At 51.7% G+C, this 14838-nt stretch overlaps 7 protein-coding genes across 7 annotated transcripts; 4 read left to right on the top strand and 3 right to left on the bottom strand.

The window, feature by feature from the left end:
- Positions 1-269: 269 nt before the first annotated feature.
- ANOM_001929 (TRAPP III-specific subunit 85 family protein) lies at positions 270-2568 on the top strand (the record flags this gene model as incomplete). The annotated part of the gene is made up of 2 exons (XM_015547186.1): positions 270-1338; positions 1403-2568. The coding sequence occupies 2 exons, from the start codon at positions 270-272 to the stop codon at positions 2566-2568; spliced, it is 2235 nt and encodes a 744-aa protein (XP_015410442.1).
- A 579-nt stretch (positions 2569-3147) lies between these two features.
- On the top strand, positions 3148-4846 carry ANOM_001928 (putative vacuolar sorting protein SNF7 family protein; the record flags this gene model as incomplete). Its single annotated transcript, XM_015547185.1, has 5 exons — positions 3148-3218; positions 3289-3556; positions 3634-3855; positions 3909-4103; positions 4154-4846. Exons 1-5 carry the CDS (start codon positions 3172-3174, stop codon positions 4844-4846), a joined length of 1425 nt encoding a protein of 474 aa, XP_015410443.1. The 5' UTR covers positions 3148-3171.
- Positions 4847-4932: 86 nt separating this feature from the next.
- On the bottom strand, positions 4933-6263 carry rad18 (E3 ubiquitin-protein ligase RAD18; the record flags this gene model as incomplete). The annotated part of the gene is made up of 4 exons (XM_015547184.1): positions 4933-5533; positions 5587-5701; positions 5757-5856; positions 5928-6263. 4 exons carry the CDS (start codon positions 6261-6263, stop codon positions 4933-4935), a joined length of 1152 nt encoding a protein of 383 aa, XP_015410444.1.
- A 244-nt stretch (positions 6264-6507) lies between these two features.
- On the top strand, positions 6508-8295 carry ANOM_001926 (uncharacterized protein; the record flags this gene model as incomplete). Its single annotated transcript, XM_015547183.1, has 9 exons — positions 6508-6567; positions 6641-6696; positions 6747-6994; positions 7057-7235; positions 7294-7584; positions 7635-7659; positions 7719-7862; positions 7913-8095; positions 8147-8295. The coding sequence occupies 9 exons, from the start codon at positions 6508-6510 to the stop codon at positions 8293-8295; spliced, it is 1335 nt and encodes a 444-aa protein (XP_015410445.1).
- A 649-nt stretch (positions 8296-8944) lies between these two features.
- On the top strand, positions 8945-10785 carry ANOM_001925 (glycoside hydrolase family 125 protein; the record flags this gene model as incomplete). The annotated part of the gene is made up of 2 exons (XM_015547182.1): positions 8945-9177; positions 9243-10785. Coding segments are annotated over 2 exons (1749 nt in total), but the record flags the coding sequence as incomplete, so codon positions are not given.
- A 271-nt stretch (positions 10786-11056) lies between these two features.
- On the bottom strand, positions 11057-12576 carry pex12 (ubiquitin-protein ligase peroxin 12; the record flags this gene model as incomplete). The annotated part of the gene is made up of 2 exons (XM_015547181.1): positions 11057-12465; positions 12519-12576. The coding sequence occupies 2 exons, from the start codon at positions 12574-12576 to the stop codon at positions 11057-11059; spliced, it is 1467 nt and encodes a 488-aa protein (XP_015410447.1).
- Positions 12577-12907: 331 nt separating this feature from the next.
- Positions 12908-14632, bottom strand: ANOM_001923 (RsfS/YbeB/iojap family protein; the record flags this gene model as incomplete). The annotated part of the gene is made up of 1 exon (XM_015547180.1): positions 12908-14632. The coding sequence occupies one exon, from the start codon at positions 14630-14632 to the stop codon at positions 12908-12910; it is 1725 nt and encodes a 574-aa protein (XP_015410448.1).
- Between the last annotated feature and the right edge of the window lie 206 nt (positions 14633-14838).

Below are 14838 nucleotides of genomic sequence, written 5' to 3'. Positions count from 1 at the left end.
AGTAAATTAATTATTGCATCACGTTGCGTTGTTGTTTCTGCCGCGGTGACTTGGCTTCCATTTAATCCCGTCAACAACAACATCCCTCCCCTGACCCTCGATCTCCGTCTTCCACTTTCTTCCTTCTCTTTACACCCACGTGGTACTCGAATACTGACTGCTCCTGCGTGCATCCCCCCACCTCCCTTTTAATCTTTCTAGCTTCGGTCCATGGGCTCTAAAGTCCCTTTCATTTCTACCAGTCCCGCTTCGCCATCCACTCGGAGTCCATGACATCGCCCGGAGATGCTGCTCCGGTCAGACCTCCGCCGTCCTTCTCGCCCGGCGTTCCGCGAGTCGCATCCAAGACGAGATACCCAGATCAGCGTTGCGACTCTTCTCCAAATCTAGATTCGGACCTAGTAGACTCCAGAATTGCCACCTCTCCCCCGCAACCCCCTCTTTCGGCCAACGCTGCGGAGCTGCCGATTAGATCCGCATCGCCCCATGCTCGATCTATACGATCGTCAACGCCGCAATTGGCCCGATCGTCACTAGGTTCTCCGACGGAAGGACGGCTGGATGGTTCTGAAGACATACGCTCTTTGATTATACGCTCATTCTCCCCGGTAGTCGGGGTTTACGCATCGGTCGATACTGATGAACTAGTCCGGCAAAAAGGCTTCGCGGGCGGCTTTTGGGAGCTGATTCGCCCGTTTGGAGAAACGGTTCCGGGGAAGATTGTGGTACGCGATAGTGTAGGGGCAAGTCGTGGTTGGGAAGATTATGGAGTCCGGTTTGTCGACTTAGGGGGCAACTCACAAGTTCCGTCTGAACCGAGAACGCCACCTCTGACACAATTAGACGAAGCGCTACAGAGGCAATTGGAATCGCCAGATGATCCACTGGGAGGCATACTACGGCCAAAAGACTTTCTCAATTTCCCGACAACATCCCCATTATATAAATCATTTCTACGGCAGCTGCTATCAGTCTCTTCACCAACTCCGCATGAGACTTTCCGCCACCCCGTGGCAAGCGTTATCGTCATTAGCTCACGAAATACATCTCCCCTTGAGACTTTACGACGGCTATATGCGGATACCAGCAATGGAGATAGGAAGCTACCGGAGTGGGTTCATCCCGAGTACCTCCGATACTATGTCCTGGTTCATGATGAGGATCGTGATGACATCACGGAATCAACGAAACTGTACGACCAAATGAAACGTCACTTTGGCCTGCATTGTCATCTCCTGAGACTACGCAGCAACCAATGTGTTGTGACCGATGACGACAGCTGTCAGGTGCCCGAAACCGAATGGCTTTCGCCTGCAGAGCGTCTGTCGGGTCGATCAGGTAGGTTTTTAAAAGTTCTTCAGAGAAGAGACTGGTTTCATGTACTAGACCTAACAGCGAATAGAGCCCCTAGTAGACCTAGATACAGATGGTCTACCGTATCTTTTCGAGTCCGATGTCACCGCCATCAAAGCCTTCGTCCGGGAGTTGGTCGCTCAGTCCGTGATACCGTATATGGAGAACCGAGTAACTGTTTGGAATGACCAGGTAGCATCACGAAGGCGTGGCATCAGTGGCCGTTTCATGTCAATGTCTCGACGGTGGGCAGGTTTCGGGTCTGGTTCTCGGTCTAGCCTTATCGGTTCTGGTGGTGGAACCAGTGGAAACTACGACCTTGCTCATGGCTTCTACAAACCGGATGTGCCCGAGGCTATTCTCCGAAAGATGGCGGACTTTGCCTTCATGCTGCGTGACTGGAAGCTGTCAGCGTCCACCTACGAACTCCTCCGGTCAGACTATGCGAATGACAAAGCGTGGAAGTATCATGCTGGTGTCCATGAAATGTGTGCTGTGAGCATGCTTTTGAACCCTCTTTCCATGCCTGGAAAATCCAAAATCAATGATATCGATCAGATGATTGAAACTGCCTGCTATTCCTACCTCACAAGATGCTCAGATGCTCCTCATGCCTTGCGTTGTCTCTCCTTATCCATGGAATTGCTGAAGTCTCGTGGAGGGTCTGGAATCGAAAGTGCGGCTAGATGGGCCATGCGGGTCATGGACCTAGGTTTAGTCGGCTCTATCGGTCAGGCACTCTTCAGCGAAAGAATTTCAGCTTGCTATGCCTCCCGAAATGCAATCACCGGGGTCAGATTTGGCTCTCGGCACCGGAAAGCTGGCATGTGGAGTGTTCTCGCTGCGGACCTATGGCTCAGACTAGGGAAGCCATCACTGGCCTCTGCATCTCTCGAAGAGGCCGAACGCCTCTATGCGGATGTTCTGGACAGCAACGGCGCATTTCCCATACCGGAAATGCAAGCCTTCGTTGATAACTTGAGACATGCAGTGAAGGTTGAATATCTCGAGTCTAGAGGCTTAGATACCGGAGATGAGGCGGCGACGGCCGATCCTCTAGACGCTTTCGAGCCTGAGGAGACGAGCGAAAAGCTAGACAAGCGGAAGAATCGGAAATCGCTGATCGCTAACCCGATGGACTCTGGCGGTCTCGGCCCTGTGCAAGGAGCGAGAGATGATGATAATCCTGCAAATGACGATTTTGAACGAGCTTAAGGATGGAATGGCTAATATATGGGCGTACAAAGAAAGGGCATTTGATAGACACATGACCAATCTAATTATTTTTATGTCTGAGAGTCTTCTTTATTGAATGCCCGAGACGAGAGTGTATGTAACCATGAAGAAGCAAAGAGCGTCGATCTCAGGCACCGCAACTCGTACGCCGTAGTGATGATGTCAGTTCATTCATGCAAATTGGCCCGTTATACAAGCTGCTTTCCAGCCGATAAAGTCAATGTCAAAATTAGAGGCATTTATATATTGCTCCACTTTCGTTCCATACTTCCCAATCTATTCGAGTTACAAATGTCATGGACAGAACTTCGGCTTGGATATAAGCTCGTCACATGAAGGGCTAGACGTAGCTATACTGATCAGGTATAGTCACGTCACGTGTATTGATCTTATCGCATATCAATGATCACTACAGTAACAAAACAACTACAACAGTTTGTGAACAACCCACCTGCGCCAGAGGAGCAGTCTGGCTCGCCAGCTTACAGAAACCAGAGCCTTATCTCCTCTTCATCTTAATTATCCACCAAAGACTCCAATACCACCATAAGCCAATATTTACAAACCCCAGCCATTCTCGACATGAACGACCTTCTCAACTTCATCCTATCACAGGATGCATTCCGGAAGTATGACAACTCACACCTCCCAACCTTTCCAACCCACGACAACCCAACACTAACCGAACCTGCTACCCAGAAACCGACTCCCATCCCTCTACTCCGACTTCGCCATACACCGCAAAACCAACCCGGACGGCTACGCCGTCAACGTAGCAGCATGGGAACAAGCGCTAACCAAAGCCGCAAAGCACGGCTACATCTCCTCCTCGCACGGCCAGCTCTCGACACCGTCTAAGGGGGCGAAGCGGAAAAGTGACCATCTGATTCTCCGTGCTGATAAGTCGCTGTTGCGGGATCTAGAGATCCCGGAATGGGGGCAGCCGGTGGCGCTGGGGGCTGTTTTGGTATGTCTTTCTTTCTTTCTTTCTTTTTCTTCTGGGGACGATGCAGGTGTGCTAATGTGCGTTTTTGGGGGTTTCAGGAGGAGGCGATGCAGAACCGGACGATTGTGCCGTTGCAGGTGTATAGGGTTAATCCTGCCATTTTGCAGAAGCCGCAGTGGCGGCTTATTGACCCCGGGGTTCTGAATCCATGGAATGTGATGAGCTGGGGGTTGAAGCAGTTAAAGGGTGTTGTTGTCGGGACGGATGAGTCTTCGCCTGGTTTACAGGGTCAGGAGTGGATTTTGGTGGAGAATCTTAAGGTATGTGTTTTTCTGATTAGGGGGTGTGGGTTAAGGTGCTAACTGTGAAACAGGAGGCTGCGGGAGGGATAGTCAAGCAGGTCATGGGACAGAGTCCGTCGAATGCCGACCTCATTTATTCTAAGGAGAGCTTTGTGAACGAATTTGGAACCATCCTAAATCATGACAGCGAGCTATCAGAAGCGGACTTTGATGTTCTATTGTTATATTTATCCCGCGACAGCGGGGCCATCGCATATGATGGCAAGGTATGTATACTGGCCTCTATATGCGCTTTCACACACTAACCATGCACCAGACAATCAAGTTCCGACCCTCAAACGATGCCCCAAAGGAAATTACCCAGCAAGATAGCACCGTCGCCTCTATCAAAGCGCTGATGACAACCATGACGAAACAAGTCGAAGGTTTGGAGAACAAAATCTCCGAGTTGAACTCAACCGCAAAGGCAGCTTTGCATAACAAGAACAGGATATCTGCCCTTTCAGCGGTGCGTTCTAAGAAGCTGGCCGAACGTAACCTGCAACAGAGGCTAGACACCCTGGCACAGCTAGAGGAAGTTTACTCTAAGATAGAGCAAGCCACCGGCCAGGTTGAATACGTCCAAGTGATGGAGGCAAGCACAGGTGTTCTTCGTGGCCTCAATACTCAGATTGGGGGGGCTGAGAGGGTTGAAGATGTGGTTGATGAATTGCGCGACGAGATGTCCAAGGTGGACGAGATTGGAAACATAATGAACGAGGCTGGTCCCCAGATCGACGAGGCGGAGATAGACGAGGAGCTCGAGGAGCTAGAGAACAAGGAGCGACAAGCCAGGGAAGAGGAGGAAGCAGAAAAGACTCGTCAAAAGCTCGCCGAACTCGACAACCTCGAACAAAAGGCCAAGGAGGCCGCGCGCATTGCAGCCTCAGAGCAAGATGTGGATTCCGAGTTAGAGGAGAGGCTTTCCCGGATGTCAGTGGAGGAGAATCCCGGCACCGCGGCACAGTGAGGTATAAAATATCTCTATCAGCAAGACATTTCTGGCCAAGGTATCCTACACGAGAGAGAAAGAAATGCGCATGGGAATTGGACTGGCTATCCAGGAAGCGTATAAGGCTCTTGACTATCACCAGGCTCCTGTGCGTGTTGGATGTTAGAATAGGCGGCACCTGTGAGGTCTACGAGTGGCTGCTCCGGCTTAGGTATATCCGTTAAAATTGCAGCCTCCACGGGCTGCTCAATTGTGGGTGCCTCTTGCGATTGAACCGGAGCTGCGGCCGGGATGGTCGTGCTGACTAAAGCATCGCTTCGCTTTCGCGCGTTTGCAATCAATCGCTTGAAGTCGTTTTCATGGTTTGTCGACCATGCAGTTGCATCAAAATCTTTACGCATAACGGAGCCAGCAGACTCGGCGGAAGGAAGTGCACTCCCTCCCTGTGTGCGTTCCCAGACATCCAACTCATGTAACAATTCACGCTTGGGCTTGGGCGTTTTCGAGTCGCAGTTAGCGTTCCACAGGTTCATCCACTCGGTGTGACGTCGTTGCAGAAGGGGCCGTGGGCCCCAATTCGGTATACCCAAGTCTTTAAGCTTCTTCCGGAGCACATTATCTTTTAATAAGGAATAATTTATTGTGGGAAGTCTTTCGGGTGCTTTGGTCGGAGTTCGCGAGGCAGGCGACATGGGTTGCAATGAGCTATATTTCGGTCAGCACATATAGAGTATAAATCAAAGGCATCTAGACCTCACCCAAACAACATCTTTTTCGGGGGCGCTGGATCTCCTGTGCAAAGGTCTAAGTGTTGAAATACTGCTTCGTTTTTCATCCTCCGTTTGCAGATCGGGCAAGCAACCAGGCCGTCCTCTACCATAGTGCATTAGCCTTACGGTAAATCCATTGCATGTATAAAGAGGCTTACCAGGAACATATTCCTCATCCTGGCTATCCTCAACTACCTCCATAGTAGCAGAATCGATTGGCCGCTCCACGCCTTTAGTTCGTGACCGCGTCTGTCTCCCCTCCGAAACCTCAGTATTTGACCCATCCCGTTCATCGACCTTCCTTTCTTCGAAGAAGGCTGCGCCGTTACGTCTGCCTCCTCCCCATTTTCAGCCGCGGCACGTCTCGCCAGGCCCAACACACTAGGTCTTGCATTCTGAAACGCCTCGACAAGTTCTTGGACCGCCCAATTCCGCCGCAACTTCAGCTCCTGGTCCGAACTTCGACAAGCCGGGCATTTCCCTTCCGTGCTCAAACACCGCCGGATACACAGGGAGCAGAACGTATGACAGCACGAGGTAATAACGGGGTTATCGAAAAAGTCCTTGCAGACCTGGCAGCGGAGCGCGGACTCGAGTGGCGTCAGCAGCGACAACGGCGTTCCGAGCCAGTCGGTCGAATCGGGGAGGTCAAACGTCTGCTCCATGGGTTTGCGGGAGCAGATCGAGAATGCAACGGCAGGAAGAAAGAGGAATTCGTACGTGGCGAGAACCGGGGGGGGTTGAGGTTCGCCGCAACGCAAAGTAAATTGAAACAGCAAGTATTTAGTTGAACTGTTTGGGAAGGCTGCCAAGACCCGCTGACTGATACGCGTTAAGTGGTTTGGACGCGTCGACACTTACTTGCTTTCCCCCCATCATTCGAACGTATGATCAAGCGCTCTGGATAAAATGGCTGTCGCCGATTATAAGAGGTATCTGGCGGAGAATGTCCTCAACGAGCGCCGCACGGTAGGTTGTGTTTTTTCTTTCTTTGCGACATTGTTGATGTTCACCTTTGGCTGACATCAGGTGTTTTGCGCAGGTCACTTTCCGCTCGTTGGGTCGGGCTTTGAGGGTGCATAGTACTTTGGCGAAACAGTGGGTTATAATTTCGATACTTGCGTCGGTTTGCGACTAATCAGACCAAGGATGCTATATGATTTCCATCACAATGAGAACAGCAAGAAACCGCAGAGCGTGAATGCGACTTACATTATTACGGGCGTTCAGAAAGCACCCGCCCCTGCTGCGAACGGTCACGCCAATGGCGAAGAGAACAAAGGCGATGTATTCCCAAGCAGTCCGTACCTGAGTAGTTCAATGCCCAATCAGGATTCGACTCCGGATACTGTTCCTATGGCTTCTATTTTACTGGTGCGGGAGGAGGACTTAGAAGGTAGGGCAGCATTTGTCTCTCTCGCTTGATTCAAGTGAGCAAGTATTAACACTGCTCATCAGATGCAAAATCTACCTTCGAGTCCATATCGTCTATATATATTTACAGCCTGCAGCAGACGGTGTTACAGGATCTTAATGTCTTGACGGATGTCAATCGCGAGATGGTGAGCAACCATTCTCAAGAGGATCCTTTGGAGTACGGCGGACAGTGGGGTATGATTCAGAATAAGAACGTCAAGGTACTTCTTACCCTGGGACATCGCATTTATGGGAGGCATGGTGCTGATATGCGGACAGCGGAGAACGGGCGCACGGCCGGCCCCGGCGCCAACTGCTACTACATCGAAGCCCACTATACCCTCGAAACGGCCAAGTGAAGCAACATCGTCCCAGACAAAACCAGCGCCAAAGAAGGAGGAAAGCGCGGCATCGGAGCAAGCGTCCACACGGGAAAGTACGCCCTCGACCACATCTAAACCCACCGAAAAGGCCGCTCCGGTGAAGCGAGAAAAGAGCAACCTCTTCAGCTCCTTTGCGAAGGCCAAGCCGAAGCAGAAGAAGGAAGAATCGGCAACCCCGGCAGAATCAGTCAGTATAGCTTCCTCTATGATTCTAGGAAATATACTAATGGAATTTAGGCCGAACCTAGTGGTGCCGAGGATGGTTAGTGCTCTGATCTTGGTGTTTTGGATACGTTCAGATATATTGACAGATGGACACAGTTTTTGGCGGTGACGATGATGACGATGCCGACGAAGAACCGGAAGAGCTCTTCCCCGATAGTGGGAAGTCTGCATCAGCTGCTGCCACTCGCGAGAGTCGGAAAGAGCGCGAAGAGAGGCTGAAGAAAATGATGGAGGACGACGGTATGGCACCATAGCTTGCTGAGCGCTTGGCATAATCTGACCACACACAGATGAAGACGAAGACGAAGAAATGCCCGATGCTACAGAGCCACCAGAAGAAACCAACCTCATTGATCAGCCACCTCCGAAAAAACCGGAGCTCAAGGAAGAAATAACAGTTCAGGGAGGCCGTCGTCGCGGCAGGCGTCAAGTGATGAAGAAGCAGGTCCGCAAGGATGAAGAAGGTTACTTAGGTAAGGCTCTCAATGACTATAGCAGGATTCCAGCTAACCACTGCTGCTCAGTGACTGTTGAGGAACCCTCGTGGGAGTCCTTCTCCGAAGATGAGCCCGCGCCGCCACCGAAAAAGAAGCCCGCTGTGAGTGCACCCAAAGGCAAGCCGGCAGGTAAAGCTGGGCAGGGCAATATCATGTCGTTCTTTTCCAAGAAGTAAACTGTGGTGGATGGTATTACGCTGCGATGGTGGAGTTTATGTATATCAGTTAGCATATTTGCAAGCCTGCATGTTAGCATTACCTCGAGGACTAGAACATCACTCAGCATATCTAAGGCCGTGGTATCCACTTTGTTGCGGGGAATGAAAGTAGGCTACGATAGGACGTATACTGGATGACAGACAGAGATTCGGAGAATTAGATCAATGCTAATACAACAACTGCATAACCATAGTACGTTTCCCCAACTTATACCATGCAAAAGCTTCTTAGTGTACATATTTATAGAATGGACCGATATAGCATTGCCATCCATTCTTTTGGCATGTCGATCCTCCCGATGCTTTTAATTGTTTGCGGGGAAACTTCACTAAACCCTCATAGTATCGCCAACTATCAAGAGATCGACAGTCCTTCCTCCTCTTCCCAGTGTAACAGTGACAGCGCAATGTGACCCTTCATGTCTCCCAGGGTATTGATTCGGAATTTCTCCGACGGGATGACCCCTCCGATATTAAGTGTGGATTGAGATACAGCAGCATATAAATAAACAAACCCTTGTCGAGCTTCTCCGCATTCCACCTTCCGCTCGGCGTTTAATTTACAAGGGACAACACACATCCCAACAACCAACTTCTCTCAGTATTCTCCGTAGTCTCTGATTCTTGTTCCGGGCTGATCGCTTGCTCGGTATATACGCGACATCCTGAAACACAAAACTCACCTTCTCAAGCCCCGTCCATCATGACGCGCTCTTCAACAGCGCTGATCGTCGCCCTTGCAGCTTGCTGCCACGCGCAGGGCTCTGCAAGACTACGTGACGATCCTGCTATTCTGCGACGGGCTTGTCCAGACTATCTCACATACTCCACAGCACCACAGTAAGTCTCTATTCGATCTTGCGATTGCAGGTATCTTCTTCATGCTAAACCCTTCTCCCCCGCAGCCCCCCATACAGCGGAGGTCCTTTGAACCTACCCTTCCAACGACCAGCTCAGGAATGTCGCACCTTCAGCTCTCCAGCGGTAGAACAGGTCATTGAAGACATCACCTCACGCATAGAAGACAAAGATCTAGCTCAATTGTTCAAGAACGCCTTCCCCAACACCCTAGACACGACCATCAGATGGCACACAGACGGCTCCGCGGCGCAAGCATCACGAAGGGCCAAAAGAGCCAGCTCGCAATGGAACGGCCCCCAGACCTTCGTCGTAACAGGCGACATCAACGCAGAATGGCTGCGCGACTCAACAAACCAATTGTCAGGCTACCAGGCGCTAGCCAAGAAAGACAAGAACCTGCACAACCTCATCCTGGGCGCAATCAACACGCAGGCTGAGTTCGTCATCCAATCCCCATACTGCAACGCCTTCCAGCCGCCACCACCCAGCGGTATCAAACCCACGGACAATGGCCAGGACGACAAGGTCCACCCCGCATACGAGCCGTCCGTCGTCTTCGAATGCAAGTACGAGCTCGACTCCCTAGCCAACTTTCTCGCCCTCGGGACGGAATTCTACGAAAACACTGCATCAACCGAGTTCCTCACAGACCGCTGGTACCTGGCCCTGGACACCCTCCTGAAAGTCCTCGACGCGCAATCACAGCCGACCTTCAACAACGACGAGTTCGTCACAAACCAGTACACATTCCAGCGCACCACCACCCTGGGCACCGAGACCCTCAACCTGGCCGGCGTCGGTAACCCCCTGAACCACGGCACCGGACTCATCCGCAGCGCCTTCCGGCCCAGCGACGACGCCACCATTCTGGGCTTCTTCATCCCGCCCAATGCCATGATGGCCGTCCAGCTGAAGAAGACCGCAGAAGTGCTCCGCAAAGCAGGCGGCAAAGCCGACCTCGCGCAGCAGCTCCAAGACCGAGGCGAGAACCTCGACAAGGCAGTCCGCGAACACGGCATCGTCAATCACCCCAAGTTCGGTGACGTCTTTGCGTTCGAAGTCGACGGCTACGGATCCCGCATTCTGATGGATGACGCGAACGTCCCGTCTCTTCTTTCGCTCCCTGTCTTGGGCTACGTCGACAAGGATGACAAGGTATACCAGAATACTAGGAAGATGGTCCTCAGTAAGGACGGGAACCCGTATTACTTCAAGGGATCTGCTTTCCACGGTATTGGTGGTCCTCATGGTATGACTCTCCTTCCCCCCGACTCCTTCATCACATTGGAAGATAATTCTAATGAAAATCGCACAGCCGGCCTCCAAAACGCCTGGCCAATGTCCCTTCTCATACAGGCCCAGACCTCCGACTCGGATGCCGAGATCATCGAGTGTATCAATCTTGTCCGGAACTCAAGTCTCCTGGGCCTCGTGCACGAGTCGATCGACGTGAATAACATTGAAAAGTATACGAGGCCGTGGTTCGCATGGGCGAACTCGGTCTTTGCTCAGACTATTCTGAAGGTTGCAGCGGAAAGACCGCATTTGATCTTTGGGGAGGGGGCGAAGCCGTATGTTATTGAGTGATTGATTGGTCATGTGCCTTGATGGTTATACCCGAGTCTTGTCCCTAAGCTTAGTGTAGTGTTGCTATGGCGTACGTACTTAATATGAGGTGTGTATATATGGTACTACGGTGAAAGATGGGTATACTGCAAATTTAGGAACTTAGGGTTTGGCGTAAACGTACCAAGAGCGTAGAGATGGATAGCTTAAGAGTGTGTACTAATAACGTATGTAATTGACCATGTCACATGTAGTATATGCTATAAGGGGTGTTTATACAGGAGTACTAATTCTAAATCAATACTCGTCTCAAGCCTTCCGTGCCGCCCAGCACTCTTCTTCCCGTCACGGGACACCTGCCCTTCCCACTTTCCCATTTACCTTCCCGACTCTGACCATCGCCGCTAGCCTTCTCCTTGTCACCCTTCTTTGCCTCCTCATCGTCGGACTCATCCTCCCACGCGGCGCCTGCGCCCTCCCAATTCATGAAGTCGATTTGTCTCTGATGCTCCCCATTAAGCCAATGGAAGACACACACATAACAAAAGACATACCCCGTCTGGCACGCAGTCGGATTCGCCAGCTGGTTGAGACAGATAGGACAGGTCGATGCCGCATCCGAGTCCGGGGGCGGGAGAGGGACAGTGAAGATAGGTAAGTATGAGGTGGCCGAGATAGGCGGTTGGATGCGTTTGCGGGAAGATTTGAGGGCCGATTTGCGCGTCGGCGAGTCGGGTTCTTGTTTCTTCTTCTCTTTCTCTTCGGCAAGCTTCTTTCTCTCCGAAGGGAGAACCATTCCGTTCGTGACCGGGGCCGGTAAGTCCAGCACTTCGGTTGCTTTGCGGGCTAGTTGGCGCGAAAAGTCGCTCGCGTGCCACCATTCGAGGAACTTCAGGGCGAAGATAGAGGCGGGGAGGAAGTAGCGGAGAGATGACAGGAGTTGGGGGTAGAGGTTCTGGGGGCTCAGGAGGCCCAGCAGGCCGGAGCCTGGGCGTGAGCGTCCTCGGCCACCGGGGCCAGCAGCTGGCTTCGCTTCCAGCATGTCTGCAATAGCCTTGTGGTCAGCGCCACCCAGACGGCGAATTCGGGTGCCGATGAGCCAAAGGAATGGGGAGGAATATTTCGTGTTGTCAAATAGGTAGGCCAGATTGAAGGCCAGAATAGAGAAGTAGTAAGCCGCGTTGACGGACGGGTATACATTTCGAAGGAACCACTTATAGTAGTGGAGTAATCGCTGCCGGATGGTTGGGTTTGGTGGGAGGTCGTCATTGGGGTCATATCGGGGCCCGCCGCTCATGATCAGCGATGCCTGGGGGGCGGCGTGGATATCGTAGCCTTCGTCTAGCTTGCGTTTAAGGTACGGGATACCCACCATGATGAGCAGGTTCTTCCATACATCTGAGGAGCGCAGTTTAAGTGTCTCACGGACGGGGCCTGGAGCGCCGAGCTGGGCGCGTGGGATCTCGCCATTCTTGGTCCGGAGAACGCGCTCACGCTTGAGAGAGTAGAAGTTCTCGGTGAAAGAGCCTCCAAAATTGCGGAGATAGTACCGCTCAACTATCAACGATAGAAATGCGTAGATCTCATCGTAGGAATTCAGTATCCGCAGCAGGTACCGAGGATGGCGGTGAGTGGCAACCGCAAGGATATATCGAATGGAGGGAGGTAGAAGGTCCGACAGTTGCTGTTCGGCGAGGAGTTCTATGCCGTTATCAGCCGGCGGTCGTCGGAACCGTTAGAGCATTGCAACCTACCGAATAGGGACGGCTTGAGCTCGTCAAACTCCTGTTGAAGACTGGGTAAATATTCCATCGCGTGTGTATCGGCCAGTCATCCTCCACCGGACGCTGAATTGGTTGTTGCTTGGGATGGAAGAGGATGCGGAGATGAGTCGAATGCGATGCTTGACCCCGGACGGCGTTGGGGCGGATTGAGCCGAGGCTTATCGGCATGTGCCTTGGCCCTTATCGGACTTCCCAATGCATACGCTCAAGTGCTAAGGTATCGATTGCCAGCTGCCACTATACAAAGCGTTTTTGTTATTATACAAGACTATAAAATTACAATGATTATATACATTTCCAATGTTTCAACAGCACCCCAAGGCTGCAACAGAGTCCGACACAGCCAAGATGATCATAGGTTAGATATTCTTTTGGCACTCGTTCCATATTCGGGCCAAGTCACTTGTAGCTCCACTCGCCGCGCTTTGCTCAATATCCGGGTCTGCCACAACAAGGCATTGTTTTACATGCTGCAGGAGCTGCCCCTGCAGCGGGATTGGAGTTTCCTCCCGGGCCATCATGGGCACCCATGTTGACAGACAGTCTCGAGCGCGAAGCTCATCGCCTAGTTCGGCATGTAGCCGGAACAACATCTCGTAGTCTGCACCGGTACGTGGACTATCAGTGAGAGGTAATTTGCGCCACAGCTTCCAGAATCCATCGTAGTCCCGGTTCTGAAAAAGTGTTGCCATGAGGACGCGGGAGTGGTCGGGGTCAAAAGGTACGTCAAGGGTCTTTATAATACGTGAGATTCGTAGGGCCACCTCAGGGGATGCGGTACCAGTCGCTCTATGTAGCATGTTTAACACTTTCATATTCAAAACATTTGTACCACGAAGGGAGAGATGTTCCAAAACCCGGACAGCAAGTTCTCTGTCCGAGTCTGGCAAAAAAGACCCACTATTGCGGTCATCTGGGGGCGACTCCGTCAACATCGCTGAGACAACATCGAAGCCAAGATCGTCAGAGACATGATATCCTGAAGCAGTGCACCTCATGAATGACGTCCATAAATCTTTTTTGCTGTAGGCCAAGTGTTGACGGGCAATAGCCATGCATAGTAGTTTGACCTGGGTTACAGCTGATTCCTCTGCAGACAAGGCTGATAAACGGTTATAGAAAAGTTGAAGAAAGAGGGTCGAGCCTAGGTCTTCTGGGCCAGTCCCCAGCTCCTGCCGAGCGGTCTCACTTGGCAAGCTTTCAAGATATTGGAATAAGGAGTATGTAGAAATACCAGCACTAAAAACATCTCCATGAGCAAGGCGTCCGCTTGGTGGTCCCGATGCCAGGAGCCTTGCCACACTGTTGACATTATCTCTTCCGCTAGGACAACCGATAGGTCGGGTGCTGTGAAAATGCCTCTTCTGCTCAAATAGGAGGCTTACTGTTGACCTGGGGACTTTTCCAGATGCACGGTCAGATGGTGATAGATCTATCGAATTGGAATCACGAACCTCTTCAGGAGGCGCATTGCGAGTGACCTCGGAATACTTCTTTTTCTCTCGCTCGGCACGGTCTAGGGTTCCCTGCCACAGGCTTTCAAGGTCGACTTCGGCCCTCTTCTCCTCTGTGAAGATCTGCACGACAATCCTCGTACCCCTGCCGACCTGTCCGAACCCCTCAAACGTTTCGTCTTTCTCCAGCACAGGGCTTTCCTCCACAACGCCGGCGTTCACACATATCCAGCCTGTGGTGATTCCATCATCCTTGTCATCGAACATGGCGCCGGAACGGCTTGCAAGTCTGGCTCGCCGAGCTTTGCGTCGCAGTTTGATCTTGAGCTCATTCCGACCCAGTAGCCCATCTGCGTATGGGGACAATTTGTAATTGCTCCTTAGCCAACGGCAGAGACGATCTGCGGAAACGTTTAGATGCTTCACACTTCTGGCAGTTCCAATGATCATGATGACATTTGCACCAAGAGCAGGAGGTGTTTCCAGACCCCGTAAGTCAATCAGCTTAAGTTCATCCAATCCAAGGTCTTTGAAAACATAATCGAGGAATGGGGAAAGAATCGCAGGTGGGTCCTCTGGTAATTCTGGGATTTGATCTCGGGATGATATCCGTGATTCGGAAACTGGCATCTCTTCTTGCAGATACCATGGGACATGACTAGTCGACCCGGATGGTTCATTTTCTGAAGAAATATCCCTTCCTTCTGTGGGTGTTGGATGCGACGGCTGCTCTGACGCAAGGTAGGGTCTTGACGAAAAGGTCCGTGAATTATGCTTGTAGGGTGAAGCTGCAAGGAAAGGCCGGCGATGTACTGAGACAGAGGTTATGTTCCGAA

Source organism: Aspergillus nomiae (genome assembly GCF_001204775.2).
Source record: "Aspergillus nomiae NRRL 13137 chromosome Unknown contig00029, whole genome shotgun sequence".
NCBI lineage: Eukaryota > Fungi > Ascomycota > Eurotiomycetes > Eurotiales > Aspergillaceae > Aspergillus > Aspergillus nomiae.
This window is presented reverse-complemented; position numbering and strand designations above follow the sequence as displayed.